Source organism: Salpingoeca rosetta (assembly GCF_000188695.1).
Source record: "Salpingoeca rosetta unplaced genomic scaffold supercont1.8, whole genome shotgun sequence".
NCBI lineage: Eukaryota > Choanoflagellata > Craspedida > Salpingoecidae > Salpingoeca > Salpingoeca rosetta.
This window is the reverse complement of record NW_004754926.1, coordinates 1,013,189-1,030,175: the sequence shown is the minus strand read 5'-3', so window position 1 is coordinate 1,030,175 and position 16,987 is coordinate 1,013,189. Positions and strand designations below refer to the sequence as shown.

The following is a 16,987-nucleotide window of genomic DNA, read 5'->3' as shown; positions in this document are numbered from 1 at the left end:
GCACACACGTGTACAACGACACAAAGCAGCAGCAGTGTGCGACAAGCAAGACAAGCATCATCAGCCCACACTCAGTTGCTTTGTTTGTGCAAAGGTGCAAGCGAAGGTGTAGTTCTGCAGGATGGAGCCGTCCATGTTCTTGGAGCTGCTGCAGCAGTCTGGCACAGCCATCCGCCCTGCCCTGTCCACGTTCAGCAAACTTGGGAAGCGTCCAACTACCCAGGATGACTTTGGCGTGCTCGTGGCCGCCCTGCTGCAACACGACCCACGTATGTGTACATGTGTGCATGCACGTGTACTTGTGTGTGCTGTGTGTGTGTGTGTGTATGCGCATGCACGTGTACTTGTGTGTGCTGTGTGTATGTGTGTGTGTGTCGTCTCTCTCGCGCTCTGTCTCGCGCTCTGTCTCGCGCTCTCTCTGAGTATCTCCGTGTGGCCGCGCGCTTGTGACTGCGGCTGCACGTGCTGCTTTCCTTGCACGTGATCCCCTCCTCGTGACAAACAACAAAACATGCACACACTCATGCTCAAACACACATGCTCAAGCACACACTCTCTCTTCCCCTCCCCTCACATACACACATGTCGTCAACATCGCAGAGTGTGACATCATCTTCAAGCTGTGGGAACACGATCGCACCAGGAATCAGAGCGAGGATGCCCCCATCATCCTGGTTTGTGAACGCCTCTGTTGTGTGCTCTGCTTTGCTCGCTCCTCTCTCTCCTCGCTCCTCGTCCCGATCTTGGTTGATCGCGCAAGCTTGATTTCATACGTTGCCATGGTGCTGTTGTGCGTGTATGTGTGTGTGTGTGCGTGTGCGTCTTCGCGCGTCCGCGCTTGCGCGTGTGTTTTCGATTCAACAACAGGATTCTTTGAGCGCCATCCTGCGTTACATCAAGCGCCGTCATACCGAGGACGAAGGCATGACCCTTGTGCACCGTATCCTCAACAAGCACCAGAAGACACTCAACTACAACATCAACATCCAGCGCGTGAGCGTGAACAAGGCCGCCCTCAACCTGCTCATCGCCATGGTGCGGCTCGGGGAGACGGCCGCACGTGCCATGTACCGCAGCCTCGACATCTCCCAGGCGGGCCTTGCTGCCCTGGCCAAGAAGCGGTCCGCATTTGACCGCTGGAGCGTGCGCGCCCTCTTTGTCTCGTACGTCACCTCCTTCTTCCACGTGGAGAACCCGGACATTGTTGCCTGGATCCTGCAGCAGAAGCCTGTCGTGCAGGGCCTCTTCAAGGAAGCAGAGAAAGACCCCAAGCACACGGTCATGACGCTGCTGGCGGGCCTGCACCTGGTGGCCTCACGCGAAGACATCAAGCGCAAGCACAAGCTCGCGCTCTTCACGCCACACCACCTCATGATCCTGGGCAACCTGTACCACTTTTCCGATCCCGTCGCTGCCCGCATCAAGAAGGAGATCAAGGCACAGCAGCGCAAGCAGAGGAAGCAAGAGCAGAAACAGCAGCAACAGGACGAGCAGCACAACCAAGACGACGATGATGAGGGTGCACGTGGTGACGGCAACAGTAACGGACACCAGGACGGGCAACAACAACAACAACAGCAGCGGCAGTTCACCCCCCATTTCAAAGAGGACGATCGAAACGTTCCAGAGGCCGTGCACGAGCTGCTGTTGCTCCTGTGCACAAACCAGGCTGCAGGCCTGTGCTTTGTGCCGCCGGCAACACACGCCGGCGCTGTGGACTGGCGCCAGCCGTGGGTGTCGGACACGTGCGCCAACAGCACCATCCAGCACCTGCTTGCCACCCTGCGCACACCGAGCACGCTGGGCATGGCATTTGAGCTGTTTGTTGCCGCGTGCTACGCTGCACCGGATGTGGTGCCGCTTGTGCTCACGCCCACGCTGGTGCCGTGTGACGACACGCTCTCGCTGACCAACCTGGCCAACATGCGCCTCACCTTCAGCGTGCTGCGCCACCCGTCGCCGCCAATCCGGCACCAGATGTACGCGTGCGTGGACTACCGTGCAGCCATGATTGTGCCGCCCAACATGGCCCGCTCCCCGCTCACGCGCGCCCTGCGATCCCAGAGCGCCGTTGTCGTGCACACGGCTGCGGTGACGCTCGTGGCCTGCCTCGCCCGCCTTGCTGACGACATTGAGGTGGTGGCCCAGCGTGACCTGCAAGCCAGCGAGCAAGCCGAGTTCCAGCAGGCGCTCAGGGCTGCCGTGCGCAAGCGGCTGCCGGACGCACAGGTGCTGGTGTCGCTGTACACCACAGGGCACACAACACGCCTCTCCGCGAGACAGCTGAAGCAGCAACAACAACAGCAGCGCAAGCGCGACAAGAAAAACAAGAAGGGCAAGAAGGGCAAGAACAATGGTAGTGCTGCTGCTACCGCTGCCGGTGCGGGGGCAGGTGACACCGCTGCCATCGATACCAACGCAGAACCAACACGCTTTGCCGACAGCACGCTGGGCCTGTTCCTGCATGCGCTCGCGTACTACCAGCGCTTCTTCCCGGACGCGCTGTCCCGCTTCGACCTTGGCCGTCTGCTGCCGCGCCCGCGCGTTGCAGTGCAGATGTCGCCGCTCACACTCAAGCGCCTGTTTGGCGTGCTGCGCGAGGGTGCAGCCGTCACAGACTGGCTCAAGCCCGGCGCTGCTGCTGCTGCTGCTGCTGCTGCTGGCGATGGTGATGATGGTGATGGTGGTGATGGCAGTGGTAAGGGAGGAAGTGATGGCAGCGAGCAGCCTGCGAAACGCGCAAAGAAGGAACAGCAGCAACAGCAGGAGGAGAAGGAGGAAGGTGAGGGTGCGTCCAACCATGGTGCTGACAGCAAGGTTGAGACGCGTCTTCACCACATTCTTCACATCCACGCACGTGCGCCGCCGTCCTATGCCCGGTTCACGGCCAGCTTGCTGCAAGGCATCTTTAGCGAAACGGGCGCCTTCTCTGGGCCGCTGCTGGCTGAGCTGTCGGCGTGGTGGGGCGACGTGCCGGCACACACAGCGGTGATTGACCTGCTCGTGGACACATACACGGCCGTGCTCACTAACCCCATGCGCATTGCCGAGGACCTCCTGCACACGGCGACCGCTGCCGCTGCAACTGCTGATGGTGATGATGATGGTGGTGATGATGGTACAACGACGACGATGAGGACAGGGAAGGACGAGCCTGTTGTTGATGTGAGCGCCGTGCTGTTCATGCTGTTGAAACACGCCGCTGCCTTCTGCACACAACACGGTGCGAATGACGCTGCTGTGGTTGTTGCTGCGTACGTTGCTGATGTCGTTGTGCGCGTGATGGGTGCCCACGCCTCGCCGCTCCTCGCCTACATTGTGCGCCACCATTTCTTTGAGCCGCTTCGCTCCAATCCCGCCCTTGAGCCCGTACTCGCCTTGCTCCAGCGCGCCATCACCGCCATCAACAGCGCAGCCGCCAAGGACACAGCAGCAGCAACAGCAGCAGTAGTGGACGGGCACGTCGACGGTGAGCAGCACATGCTGCCTCTTCCGAGTATCGATAGTGACGCGGTGGTGCCGGTTGTCCCACACGCCAAGGCAGCGGCTGCCGCTCAATTGCGAACGCTGCCCACAAATGCGCTCATTGAGCACATTGTCCAGCGGCTTGTTCGCACCGCAGCAAGCGGCAACACCGCTTTGGGTGGTGATGCCGCCAGTGATGCTGATGCGGCTGTTGCCATGGCTGCTGCGGCAACGGACACGAAGAGCGGCCACCTGTACGCCCGTGGCGCAGCTGCAACGCGCATTGGGTGCAACCTCGTGCTTGCAGGCACACCAACGCCGGCGCTCAGCCACACAGGTGCAGCCGTGAATGCCCAGCTTGCACCACGCAGCGCAAATCACATGCAGGTGCTGCTGGCGTGCTTGCTGCCAGCACCAACAGCGATGGCGCACAGCGACGTCTTCACTGTTTCGCCACTCCCACAATTCACGTGCACGCTTGATCTTCTGTGGGCGCTGCGTGGCCTGACCATGGCCGTGCAGCGCTGCAGCGCTGGTGCCGGCAGCAACGGTACTGCGCCTGCTGTGTCGCCCGCAATTATGTGGCTGCGATCGCGTGTTGAGGACATCAACGCGCAGGTGCAGCTGTTTGTGGCCTCGCACCTGTCCAACCGGGGCGCAAGCGTTGGCGCTGCACACGCACTGCGGCTGCTCTACCCGCTGTGTCTGAGCGCGTCCACGCCAGACATGCTTCGCTACGGCCTTGCGTGCATCGTGGGGAACCTCACCCGCCTCGTTCGTGCTGCCGCTGACATGTCACCCACGTGCGCGAGTGTTTTACAGAAGACGCTGCTCTCTGCAGCCGTCTCGCGCCAGTGGACCGCAGACAACAGCGCAGCACCAGCACCAGCACCAGCAACAACTACAACTACAACAACAAAACACACAAGTGCTTCGTCGTCATCACATCGTCCGCTGCTGACAGCGATGGCCCTGGATGCCGACACGACCATCACGGTCGGCGTGCGCGATTTGCACACCGTGCTTGTGCTGCACGTTGCCGCGGAGAGTGAGCATGTGCAGCAGCTGGTGCACAGCTGGCTGCTCTGGCTCGACGCCGACGGCAAGAACAAGGCACCGTCCCTGTCTGATGTCCTCTTCCTGCGCGCTGTCCTGCATTCTACCAAAGCGCGTGGACTGCAGGTGCTGAGCCAGGCTGCACTCAACCTCCTCTACTCGCTTTGCGAAACCGCGGACGCGACAACCGCCCTCGCCATCGACGCCTTGCTCGAATTTGCCGACATTGCCGAACCAGACGTCTTTGGTACGCGACCCCTGTGTGTCGGTGTGTGTGTGTGTGTGTGTGTGTGTGTGTGTGTGTGTGTGTGTGTGTGTGTGGGTGTGTGTGGGTGTGTGTGTGTGTGTGTGGGTGTGTGTGTGGGTGGGTGGGTGTGGGTGGGTGTGTATGTGTCGGTGTGTGTATGTGTCGGTGTGTGTATGTGTCGGTGTGTGTATGTGTAGGTGTATGTCGGTGTGTGTGTGTTGCTTGTGTGAATGAAAGTGCAAGTGCTCAGGTACAACTTGTGACCCAACGCAGGTTTCGGTTCTGAGTGCTGTGGGTGAGAACACCACAGCCACTCACAGGCTACAGGCACCACAATGTGTTGCTGCTGCGGCTATTGCGGCTGTTTCGTTGTTCGTCCCGAATACTAACAGTCCTCTCCTGCCCGCTATGCGTGCCTGCATGCAACGTGTACAGTGGCCGCCGTCAGCCGCCTGTCCGCCTCGCTGCTACGCGCGTACATTGCCGACGCCTCTGAGCCGCGCATTATTGTGCTGCGCCAAGCCATCGACACAACGCCAGACAACAGTACCGAAATTGTGGCCGCGGCAAGGTTGGTGACTCGACCACAACCCACACCCAAATCGTATCCCCCAAACCAAATGCCCGCTACCACTTGGACACTTTCCCGCCCCACTGGCACACACACACACACATGACACATGCACACACTCTCTCTCACTCACTCACTCACACACACACGCACGCACCCACGCACGCACGCACATACACACACACGTCACCAATCCCCAACACTCCACGAATACAACAACAAACACAACCACACACGCACATACATACATGACACACACACATGCTTGCGCATGTACAGGGCTCTGCCATCTGTGCTGGACGCTCCGCTGTCGCGGTGTTTGGTGGCGGAGAGCATTCTGCGAGAAATGAACTTGGCAGCCGTCACAGATGTGAATGTGCTGTCCACGCGCGTGTTTGACCGCGAGCACGACGACGGGCTATGGTGGTGGCTGGACGCTGTGAGAGAGGCGCGGGCAACACCCATCCCAGACGCCAGCGCGCCGGTTGCTGCAGCCATTGGCGCCAAGGTTGCTGCGCTTATTCATGACGATGCGAGCGAGCTGACGTGGGCCGAGGTCGTGGTTGCCCTCTCTGTCGCCGGCACTCGCAACGGGGCTGGTCCTCATGACCTGCCGCCAAAACCACCCAGCTCTGTTCCACCACAGCAGCGCGTGTTCTCGCTTCTTCTTCGCCATTTTATCGCTGGCGCTGATGGCGGTGACAACAGTGCCTCCACCGGTAAGTCGTGTTGTTCTTGCTCTTGTCCTTGTTCTTGTTCTTGTTCTTGTTCTTGTTCTTGTTCTTATTCTTGCTCTTGTCCTTTTGCTCTTGTCTTCGTCGGCATGCATTCCTTCGTGGATGACGCGCTCATCCAACACTTTGTCCTGGTTGATGCTCTTCAATCCAAACGAGCACGCACGCTTGCTCATGTCCTCACTCACTCCTGCACACACGCGACTGTTCAACCCACCGTACCCATGCATATGCGTTGTTCGTCATGCAGTGGCGCTGCTGTCGACGCTGGGGCGCCTGCTCGGATGCGCCACTGAGGGCATCAGATCCATCGACCTCTCGCTTGAGCTCGTGTCACAGTCCTTCCCGTGTCCCCTCGCCACGGCGCTGGCCACGCAGTCCATTGCGCTTCTGCTTGATGCGCCCCCATCCGACACTGCGCTGCGCACCGTGATCAACAAGCGCAAGGCGGCTGCGTCGTTCCTCGAGGCCGTCAACGCGTTTCTCCAGACGGTGTTTGGCGATGTGCTCTACGACTTTGAGCCCGATCTCGCACGCGCGTGCCGGCTTGTCCTGGCACTGGGCAATGACGTTGAGGTGGCGAGTGGCTGCAACATCATCTTGGATCCCCCGCGAACGGCAGCGCTGTTCCTTCGCAGCTCGTCCTTCCGCCGTGTGCTCACTGCCCTGCTTGGTGCACAGGAGTCAACACTCACGTCCATGTCGCCGCAGCGGCTGGCTCGTGCGAAGATAGAGTGCCTGCTCTTTGTGCGTGAAGTCATTGAACGACAGCCACAGGTGTGCATTGGTTTTGGGGGGGGTTGCTTGCGTGTGTGTGTGTGTGTGTGTGTGTGTGTGTGTGTGTTCATGCGTGTGTGTGTGTGTGTGTGTGTGTGTGTGTGCGTTTGATATGTTATGTTTGGATTTTCCAATTCAAGCTGCATCGCTCACCCTGTGTGATATGGGAATTGTACCTTTGTTTGCGCTCGTCCTCCCCAATCTTGCAGTTGATGGCCGGTGACATTGGGCACCTTGTTCTCGACGCATACACAGGAAGCCTGTCCACAGCGGACACCATCTGTCTCAAGGTACCTGCTGTGTTGTGTGTGTATGTGTGTATGAATGTGTGTGGTGTGAATTTTCATTGCGAGGTCCCAGGCTCAATCAACATGCAGTGTGCCCATCTTTGTATAACTCCATGCGTGCTTCAGTGTTTCGTCAACCCAACGTCGCGCCCTCACCCTGTGATACCCCTACTGCGCGCATTTTTGTCGTGCATTAGTTGCTGCTGTTTGCGGAGAGCGAGGGGCTGAAGCTGTCTCGCATGCTGCTCATCACGGGCCCGGGCACGTCATCCGTGCGCAGAACATACCTGGTGGGTATACATTGGGTGTGCATTGCCTTCTCTGTGGTTTGCCCTTGCAGATACGCTTGCCGTGTGCCTGTGCATCAGACAAACACACGCGCTCGCTCAATAACACATGCACACACGCACACAACGCATGTACATGCACATTGTCTCTCGCCCATCCATGTGCCACTCTACCACACGCACCATCTATCACACTCTATCACACGCGCTCATACTTACACGCACATGCACGCACGCACGCTACATCATGACTGGTAATTCTCGTCTTGCTGTAGGGAAAGCTGTCAACGGTGACCAAGGACCCCATGGCTGTGGAGGGCCTCGCACGGCTGGATGCAACGCGCCTCAGCTACACGGCAAAGCACATGCACGTGCTGCCCGACGTAGCGCGGTCTGACGGAAGCAGTGAGCCTCCCACACCACCGTCAGCCATCAGCGGCAGTGCAGTGGATGTGTCCACGGTGTACGACCCAATGTACATGCTGCCACTTCTTCGCTCCATCGTCACATACGGTGGTGAGGAGTCGCTCATTGAGTTTGTGGAGAAGCAGTGTGCGCGCTTCTGCTTTGCAGCGCTCAGCTCCCCCTCCCGCCGCATTCGTCTGCTCGGATCGGCCACGCTCGCCGCATTTGCCGCTGCCGTTGCCAAAACCCGCAGGAAGGAGCTTCGTCAGGTGTGCAGCTGCTGCATGCTTGAACCATGAGAAGGGTTGGGTGTGAGTACCTGTCTGGCTGTGTGTGTGTGTGTGTGTGTGTGTGTGTGTGTACCTGTCTGGCTGGCGTTGTCTGTCTATGTATGTGACTGTGCATCTACAATCCCCTTTGTGTTGATTGATATGTTTTTCTGCTCACTCAACTTTGCCGTTAATGCCACATTCTTCTGCTGCTTGTTCCTGTGTCATGCCACGTCTGCAGTTACAAACGACGGTTGCCCTTTTCCGCGACAGTATCACGGAGCCCGGACAGCTGCTTCCAGGAATCATTGGCGCATTTGCTGCCGAGTGCTGTCAGCTCTCCCTCCATGCCACCGACCTCCCCATGTTCACCATCACCATGAAGGTACTGACTGATTCTTCTCGACAGGGGTGTCCCGCTACTCGTTGTCAATGTTCATGACACCGACATAGACATCGGCAACCGCAACGCGCTCGTCAGGCCCATTACACGCACATGCACACATGCACACACATGCACACACATGCACACACATGCACGCCCAAACTGCACTCGCACGAACGTGAACATTCACGCGCCCCCCCCCCCACACACACATACACACCCATCAGTTTGTGGCATCACGCCCCACGCTGGACTTGAAGGATTTGCCGCTGTTTCTGTCGCTGTTCAACTCCTCCAGCCTCACACATCGCAAGGAGCGCATCTGGTGCGCGTTTTGTTTGAGTGGAGATGCACGCGTCTTGTCTGCATGTGTGCAAGCGTTTAAGCGTGTGCCTGTACTGCTTGGTTGTGTTCTTCGGCCTGCACCCGCACTTATGTGCGTGTTGTTTCTTGTTTTATTCCTGTGCTGTGTGATTTAACGCGAGCGGGCACACATGCAATGACACCACTAGGATGCTCCGACTGCTGGCACAAGGCTGCCGCAACCCTCTCGACCTGGCCTTGCTCAAGTATGTGGTTTGTTGTGCCATACATGCTTGTAAGGCTTGTGTGTGCGAGGTGTTGGGTAGGCGAAATGACCCCTCGGTTTTGCCGCACATGTGTGTGTGTGTGTTCCGTCGTGCTTTGACCCATTTGACTTCTCCTGTACGTGTGTTCACTTGCTTTGGCCTTGTTCGTTTGCTCATTTGTCCGTGTGCAGCCGCCGCCACGCCGTGGATCTCGCCATGTCCTTCTACCTCTCCCCGATGTCCGACCACGTTGCCCGTCTTGCTGTGTTGGACTTCCTGGCAGCGGTTGCTCAGGTGGATACGGGCGCCTCCATGCTCAACAGGTGCGTGCAAGAGAGAGCGTGTGTGTGTGTGTGTGTGTGTGTGTGTGTGTGTGTGTGTGTGTGTGTGTGTGTGTGTGTGTGTGCGTGTGTGTCTGTGTATGTGTGTTACGTGTGTGAGTGTGTGAGTGTCTCTCTGTCTGTCTGTGTGAGCGTATGTGTGAGCGTATGGGGGCCTAACGTTCTCTGAGTCATCGTCTTGATGGTCACGATGATGCCATCCTGTTTGGTTAACTGCTGCAACTCACATCGCCTGTGCTTGTTGATCCTCATTCATCCTCAACATTGTCCTGTTGTAGATATGGCATTGTGGCGTGGATTCAGCTTGCTGTCGGGCTTGTTCAGGCCGCAGATTACGCTTCTTATTACACAGTACGCGCCTATCTGCTTGCTCGTGTGTGGTTGTGAGAGAAATTGCACATGATGGGTGTGCAGTTTGGTTTTCGAAGCGTTGTTGATATCTTTCTGCCTTCAGGTCATCTTTCTGCATGTGTTCACACCCGTGCCCCCTCCTGTGCTTGCTCTGCTGTAGCGTTTGTTGCGCCTGTTTGCGCCCATCAGCCGCGTTGCCCGCGAGGATTGCCTTGAGCCGGCGTTTTGCCATCTCCTCTCTGGCATCGTGCAGGCGGCGTCACACGACAGCCGACTTGAAAGCAACGGCGCTTCTGAGTACCACGCCACCCTCGTCAGCAACGTTCAGCAGGCGGCTGCGTGTTTCTCAAAGCCACTCTCGCAGCACACGCGCCACGTCTTGGACCAAGTGAACAGCACTCTCACGGCCGCCTAGGGGATGTGCCGTGACTATACTGCGTACGTGTGTGTGTGTGTGTGTGTGTGTGTGTGTGTGTGTGTGTGTGTGTGCATTTACATTTTGTCTCTTTTTCTCTCCCTTTGGTCCTTCTAGCACGCTCTGTCCCTATGTCCCTGCCTCTCTGTGACTGGATCCGGCGTGTCTTTCCTCCACTTCTCCGCTCTGCATGCCGACGTTTCACGTGTCCCAACTTTGTTTGGCGAGTTGGAGCCTCTCTTCGGAATCAGCTTGTTTATGTGACATGGGATCACCTTCCTCGCAGCTGTCAACTAAATACACGATACCAAATGAACGACAAGCATGCGTGTGTAGAAGCCCCATCAAGAACCAGGCACCCTTGCACTGTCTTGATTGGTCGCCTGCTCGCATGCGCATCGTCTCAGCCCCCCCCCCCCCCGCGCCAACAACACGCAAATATCACTTTTATCACTTTCTTCGTGTGTGGGTCTCAGGGTGAAGAGTGCCATCGGGTCTGAAGACAAACGTGTCTTCGTTCGACAGCATCCAACATTCACTCACAGGTGACCAACATACGAGCTTGGATGCTGTAGTTGAAACAGTGACTTGCTGAGATTGCGCCGTCATCACTGCCGCTGTTGCGTCCGTCACGTTCACCCACACAAGCTGAATTGTCGTCGCCGCTGTATTTGCTGTTGCTCCTGTGTCTCCGACTGTTGCTGTTGCTCCTGTTGCTCCTGTTTCTCCTGCCGTTGGTGTTGGTGTTGGTGTTGCTGTTGCTGTTGCTGTTGCCGCAGAGGGAGCGCCAGCCTCTGTTGCGAGGACAAGGAACGTGTCACCCGAGCTCACACGCAAGAACGCGTGGTGGCGCATCATTGCGTCGACCGTGAGCATCAGCCGCGTGCCCCTGCTTTTTGGTACCCTGTACATGATGCTGGTAACTGCTGCGTCGAGTTCCAGTATGACTTCGTGATCACCAACACTGACGCCGCGTTGCGATGCTGGCCGCACACCGCACGAGCTGCCATCCACCACAACCCACTCAGACGACCCTGACACCTGTACTTCAAGCCCAAACAGCAGCTCCCCTTGCAGCGACAGAAGCCGTGTGCTCGCAACGGGCAGCTGACATAGGACAGTGCTGTCACGGAGTGACCACAGGAATGTGGAACCGTCCTCGTCTAGCGTCACTGCAGCAAACAGATGCAGAGGGTCGAGCAGGACTCGGCTCTTGCCGTGGAGGCGAGTTGGGAAGCGAGCTGTCGTGAGCGCGCCATCATCAAGGAAGCATGCGCACTCAATGACTCCATCCTTGGCATCACACTTGCAGAGGGCGTTGGTCGAGGCATTGAAGAGCTCAGAGCCTTGCCAGGGCATTGACCTTGCCGTGGTCGTTGCTGTTGTGGTTGTGGTTGTGGTTGTTGTTGTAGTTGTCGTCGTTGTTGTTGTAGTTGTCGTTGTGGTTGTAGTTGTCGCAGTGGTGGTGGTGGTCGTTGTGGTGGTAGTTGTGGTTGTGGTCGTCGTTGTGGTCGATGCTGTCGTGGTTGTGGGTATTGTCGGTGCCCCTCCTCTCGTTGGTGTCGGACTCCCTGTGGTTGTTCCAGCAGAACTAGACCAAGCAACCGTCGTATCTGTGATCAGTCACGCATGCATTCAGGCACACATGCAACGACACAGAATGACAGTGTGAGTGAGCAAGTGCAATGATCGGCCGTTTCGATGGCATCTTCCACAAGGCCAAAGCAAACAAACCACATCGCTCAAAGCTCACAACCCACATCTCACAACCCACAGCTCACAGCTCACAGCTCACAAGCTCACCGTTCGAGTCCGTGGAAAGTTGACTGTGCCCGTGGGTGTTGGTGGAGAAGGCCGCACGCTCACCCTGCCCACCACCACCACCCGTCAGCAAGAGCGAAGCGGTGACGCCAATTGCGAACCCTGCCACAATGACCGTCGCCAACGCGCACACCTTCCGCGAAATATACCAGTGGTGACGTGCACGCTGGTGGCGGCCATGGCTTCCCTGCCGCTGCCCGTCCTGAAGATGGTGGTGGTGGTGATGGAGGTGGCTGTGGCTGTGGCTGTGGCTGTGGCTGTGGCTGTGGCTGTGGCTGTGGCTGTGGCTGTGGCTGTGGTGGACATAATGGGATTCATGCGACCCAGCCAGCAACGCTGTAGAACTGTTGGTAGCGCTCACACACCCCTTCCCCGCCGGCAGCCTGGTGTCATCGGGGAGCTGTGTCCTGGCAAATCCAGTTGGAAACGACGTGTATGTTGGATCCCCAGCTTCAAGGTCCGTACATGCGCCAGCGGCGGGGTTGTGCTGTGGCTCGATGCATGCACAAGCTGGTGCGTATGCAGGAGGTGGTGATGGGGACCGCTGGTGCCGTTGTTTGCTCGGCGTGTCTTCATCTTCGCGGTCGTTGTCACCGTTGCCTTCGCAACCAAGATGCGTGTGCGGGAAGAGTTCAGCCACAACCAACTGGTCTTCTTCTTCCAGCACCTCGACGTATCCATTGACCTCGTCTGAGCTTGTGAGGCAAAGATGTACTTCGCTCATGTCAACAGTCTCAATGTACTCGCCCCACGCGTCCTTGCTGACGTCCTCGTTGCCTGGGTCACCGCTGAGTGCCAAAACACCTGAGTGTGGCACATCACCACTGCTGCCATCAACGCTGTCTGCGCCATCCCTTGCTGCGCTTGAGCTCATTGTGCTCTGTGCGAGGGTGCAGAGCGGATCTCGGTGTTGGGTGGTTTTGTTTGCAATTGAGTGGCTGTGGCGGTCGTGCTCGTGGTGCTACAGGTATTGATCAGTGCTGTTGCAGCGGGCTTGATCGCTGTTGTAGACAGGAGGATGGCAAAGAGTGATAGAGAATGAGGAACGTCGACGCAGCAGGCCATCGCGATGAAGAAGATCGTCGACGAGCAGGTGATCACCGGTGTGTCCGTGCACAGTGTGTTGTTGCGCCTTTCTGCCTCTGTTCTCATCTCGAACTGCTTGTCTGGAAGACATGCAATCAGTTGCCTCACATGTAGGTCTGTTCGTGTGTGAGCGCGTGTACATGGCCACACGGGCAACGCCATCGCATGAGTTGGTGATCACAGTGATGTGATGAATGCTGTGTGGCGTGATACGAGGCGTTGAAGTGGTGCGCCGAATTCTGGTGTGTGGGTGTGTCTATGTGTGTGTGTGTGTGTCTATGTGTGTGCGTGTAATGTCCACCAATCAGTAATGACAGTAGGCTGACAGGGTATGAGGGTGGGTTGTTTGTTCTCATGTTCTCATGTTCCCCTGTTCTCTTCACCCATATCACTGTTGCTGACGTGTGACGTTGCCATACAATGATAGTATCTAGGCTGGTGCCTCTTGCAATAACACTTGCATGGCGTGCTCGGTTGCTGTTGATGTGTGGGTGAATAAGAGGTGTGAAATTATGATGAACAAGAGGCGGGTTCGATGTGATTAAGGAGCAAAAAACAGCAACCACGGGTTGTACGAACAGACTGTCTGTTGGTGTGATGAGATTTTATGATGTTGGGACGAACAAGAGGTGGTGGTGGTGGGGCGTTGGGCTGAGGTGTCGCTGCATGTGGTGCTCGCTTGCTTGCTTGTTCGCTTGTGCACTTGTTCGCTTGTGCACTTGCTCTCTTGCTGTTCAGGACCGGGTGCATTTATTCGTTTACGCATGGAAGCGTGAAGGGGGGTTTGATCAATTAGACGAGGACACATTGCGTGGCGTGAAGGAGTAAAATGTTACATAACGTGGCTGACAGCCGGCTGTCGCAGAGAAGGAAGGGGCAAAACAACAGAAAGGACGCGGAAGCAGTCTCACATACGTGCTCCTGTGCTCGTCTGTGGAGCACTCAAAAGCACTCAAAGACACAACATTGCCATTCGTGCAATGAACACACGTGGCGGGCGTTCCGGCTGGACGAGCGAGGTCAACTCTGCTGCCGCTGCCATCAGGCTGTCGGGAGCTTAAGCGCGTCTGCGTCGCAGAGGTCAACAACCAAAGCCAACCTTGCAGCTGCTTGTACGAGTTTGGACGCATCGCTCACGTCCGGCAGAACTGTCCTGTCTGAGGGCGTACAGAGGGCCTGCAGCAGCACTTGAGAGAACTGACATGCGGCCCGCACGACGGCGGCGTCCGTCGGGTGGCACTGCAGCGCCTCAGCCAAGGCTTCCAGAATGCCAAGGTCAACAATCTCGCGCACGAGCGCGTCGCCCTTGTCGCTGGTCAGTGTAAGCTTGGTCAGGACCTTGCAGGCTGCTCGCTGGATGTAAGACACACGCGTATGCGTATGCATGGCGGTGGCGACGGCGGCGAGCATGCCGACGCGCAGCAATGGCCCGTGTTGCACGTCAGGGTCTCGGACGAGCCGTCGGAGGACCCCGCAGCCGTAAGCTTGGATGGCCTCGTCTCCTTGGTGGTGCCACATTGCCGCGAGCACAGGCTCAGAGGCGCGTTCCCGCAGCAGGCGGCGCACATCGTGGGTGTCGGTGTCCAGCTGCCGCTGCTGATGATGTTGGCGCTGCTTGCGTGCGGTGAAGAGAAACGATACGACAGAGTCGAGGATGCGGCAGCCGAGCCGCTGCAACTCGCGAACGCGCGGATGGGCACGCATGGCACCAAGAACGGTGTTCACGGCAAGTTGATCCCGCGCAACACAGCGCACAATGCTGGTGGGGCTCTCGATGCTGCAGGCAACAAGGGCGGCTAGCGCGGCCGTCGCTTCTTCTGGCCGAGACATGTGCTTTTGGATATCACTCAGGAGGCGATGGACGCAGGCCTGCGAGTCGCTGTCCACCTCACCCGTGCAAGGCTTTGCAATGCCCCTTTCGCCGTCGTCGCCGGTGTCCACGCTGCTGGTCTCGGCATCTTCGTACAATGTTGACAGTGTGGTCGTCGTGGAGAAGGCGGTGAGGGTTTCCTGTTGTTGCGGCGTAGGAACCCTGGGAGGGAGAGGGAGGATGCCACGGGTACTGACTGCTCTTCTTCTTGTGAGCGCCGACTTGATGGTATGCAGGACCTGTTGTGGCGGCGTTTTCCGAGCGTCCAGCGACGCCGATAGAGTGTGCGGCAGCCAGGCGCACGAGTGCGAGCGAGAGATGGAGAGAACGTGTTGGCTGGTGCGGTACTTGAAGCGGTGGCACATGTGCACGAGCACGATCGGTATGCTGGCTTGCAGAATGTAGCGCAGCTCGTCGTGACTGCTGAAGATGTCGGAGGTTCGCTGGCCCAAGAGCTTCGATCCGAGCAGCACAATCACATCTGCAGCCTGAATGCCCGCGCACGCTGCCGTGGCCGCCTCCGGATCGTTTCGTCGTGCGGGACTGGCGATCACCTTGTGATTGAATAAGGTACATAGCTGGTGCTGCAATGCGAGTGCCTCTGGGCCTGTCTCCACCTTGTTGTGCGCAATGTACACGGTGCGTTGATGCGAGCCTGTGGGAGCTGGCGTCATGGTCACGATGGCTTGATAATGGAGTGGTGCAAGGGCGATAAGAAAATGCATCAGTTCCAACATGAGATGCGAGGCAGCAGCTCGAAAAGAAGGCGACACAAGACACGAGTACCAGTTCACGTCAGGCGTGTGTTGTTTCCCTTTGCAATCTCGCCTTTGTTTTCGTCTTGAACGCTCAAATGTGCGAGTTCACGTCACATCATGGCAAGGTCAAAAAGATTGTTGCACTGATGACGTCATGAGGAGCGGTTCACGTCTGTTGCGAGTTGTTGATGCGACGGCAGTGGTGGGGAACGTGAACTTGGTGTGATCGCCATCACGAAGGGTTGCTGGAGAACACATTGACATGAGCCTGGCTTGTGTTTGTGTGCGGGTTGTGTTATGTTACATTACATCGATCCCACAGCATATGGTCACACGGGGTTTGTCGTTGAGCGAACGTGCACCAGGACTTGTAGTCGTTTATTGAAGGGTACAAGTTCACACAGCACGCCCACATGTGACGTCACGTATGAGAGCAGCGTCACAGCCGTCTCCTTACGCAAGAGGGTCGATCAAGAAGGCATGACACCGCATGCAAAACCAACACGTGAACATACTCACAGACACGCAGACACACGAACAAAGTAACAATGTCAAGACACAGGTGTGGAGCAGGGCAAGTCGGGGCAGAAGAGAGTGATGGTAGCAAGGCAAGTCGGGGCAGAAGAGAGTGATGGTAGCAATGTGGCCCGTTTGAATCACCTGTGGGGAACAGGAGGAGGGGAAGAGGAGCTGTGAGGTGGCATGGCGCTGAGTTGTATCGTGTGATGGTGCAACAGTCATGTAACACAACACGCATGAAGTGAAATAGATGCCACATTGCCGTGAAACCGCAGCTCATGTGTTGCAAGCAAAGCAAGAAGCCGTGTGCAAACGCACCTCGAATATTGCGCCTTCGATCCCCCAAAGTGTCGTTGGCCCGAAAGGATTTGATGAGTTGGGCGTGAGTGGCTGGTTGTACACCACTTCCTTGGTCAGCACATGTCCCAGAGCCTGTCGCACCGTCTCCCACTTCGAAGATTGTATGGATTGTGGTGTGTGTGTGTGTGTGTGTGTGTGTGTGTGTGTGTGTGTGTGTGTGAAACAACACTCAACATGTGACATGGTTACGAGGACAGCGCTGGGTGTCCAAGACACATGCAGACCATGGGCTTCTCAAGGCCAGCTCCTTTGGACATACCTCGGTGTCGTGGGTGATGGTGATGCGATCACGTCTGCAGCGGCCACACGAGCCATCACGGCAACGGCAGCAATTGGTGAAGCACGTGGTGAGCAAGATGGCAAACAGTACACACACACACACACCACACAACAAAGCAGCAGCACGTGGCTAGG

General features: G+C 57.3%; 4 protein-coding genes across 4 annotated transcripts; 1 reads left to right on the top strand and 3 right to left on the bottom strand.

Annotated features, from left to right (window-relative positions):
- Positions 1-3: 3 nt before the first annotated feature.
- Positions 4-10,159, top strand: PTSG_03695 (uncharacterized protein; the record flags this gene model as incomplete). Its single annotated transcript, XM_004995365.1, has 15 exons — positions 4-269; positions 601-674; positions 868-4,768; positions 5,204-5,339; positions 5,619-6,058; positions 6,324-6,850; positions 7,060-7,140; positions 7,335-7,427; positions 7,700-8,098; positions 8,340-8,483; positions 8,711-8,808; positions 8,996-9,052; positions 9,244-9,375; positions 9,672-9,744; positions 9,905-10,159. Exons 1-15 carry the CDS (start codon positions 122-124, stop codon positions 10,157-10,159), a joined length of 6,558 nt encoding a protein of 2,185 aa, XP_004995422.1. The 5' UTR covers positions 4-121.
- Positions 10,160-10,568: 409 nt separating this feature from the next.
- Positions 10,569-11,648, bottom strand: PTSG_13241 (uncharacterized protein). The gene has a single exon (XM_004995364.1). The coding sequence runs from the start codon at positions 11,516-11,518 to the stop codon at positions 10,610-10,612; it is 909 nt and encodes a 302-aa protein (XP_004995421.1). The 5' UTR covers positions 11,519-11,648; the 3' UTR covers positions 10,569-10,609.
- Positions 11,649-12,294: 646 nt separating this feature from the next.
- On the bottom strand, positions 12,295-13,590 carry PTSG_03694 (uncharacterized protein; the record flags this gene model as incomplete). Its single annotated transcript, XM_004995363.1, has 2 exons — positions 12,346-13,590; positions 12,295-12,316 (listed from the first exon to the last, which is right to left on the bottom strand). Exons 1-2 carry the CDS (start codon positions 12,852-12,854, stop codon positions 12,295-12,297), a joined length of 531 nt encoding a protein of 176 aa, XP_004995420.1. The 5' UTR covers positions 12,855-13,590.
- Positions 13,591-14,107: 517 nt separating this feature from the next.
- Positions 14,108-15,610, bottom strand: PTSG_03693 (uncharacterized protein; the record flags this gene model as incomplete). The annotated part of the gene is made up of 2 exons (XM_004995362.1): positions 14,108-14,412; positions 14,437-15,610. 2 exons carry the CDS (start codon positions 15,608-15,610, stop codon positions 14,108-14,110), a joined length of 1,479 nt encoding a protein of 492 aa, XP_004995419.1.
- Positions 15,611-16,987: the final 1,377 nt, after the last annotated feature.

Excerpts from the sequence above, each read along its gene's own strand:
- PTSG_13241 (XM_004995364.1), bottom strand. The coding sequence starts at position 11,518 with ATGCCCTGGCAAGGCTCTGAGCTCTTCAATGCCTCGACCAACGCCCTC.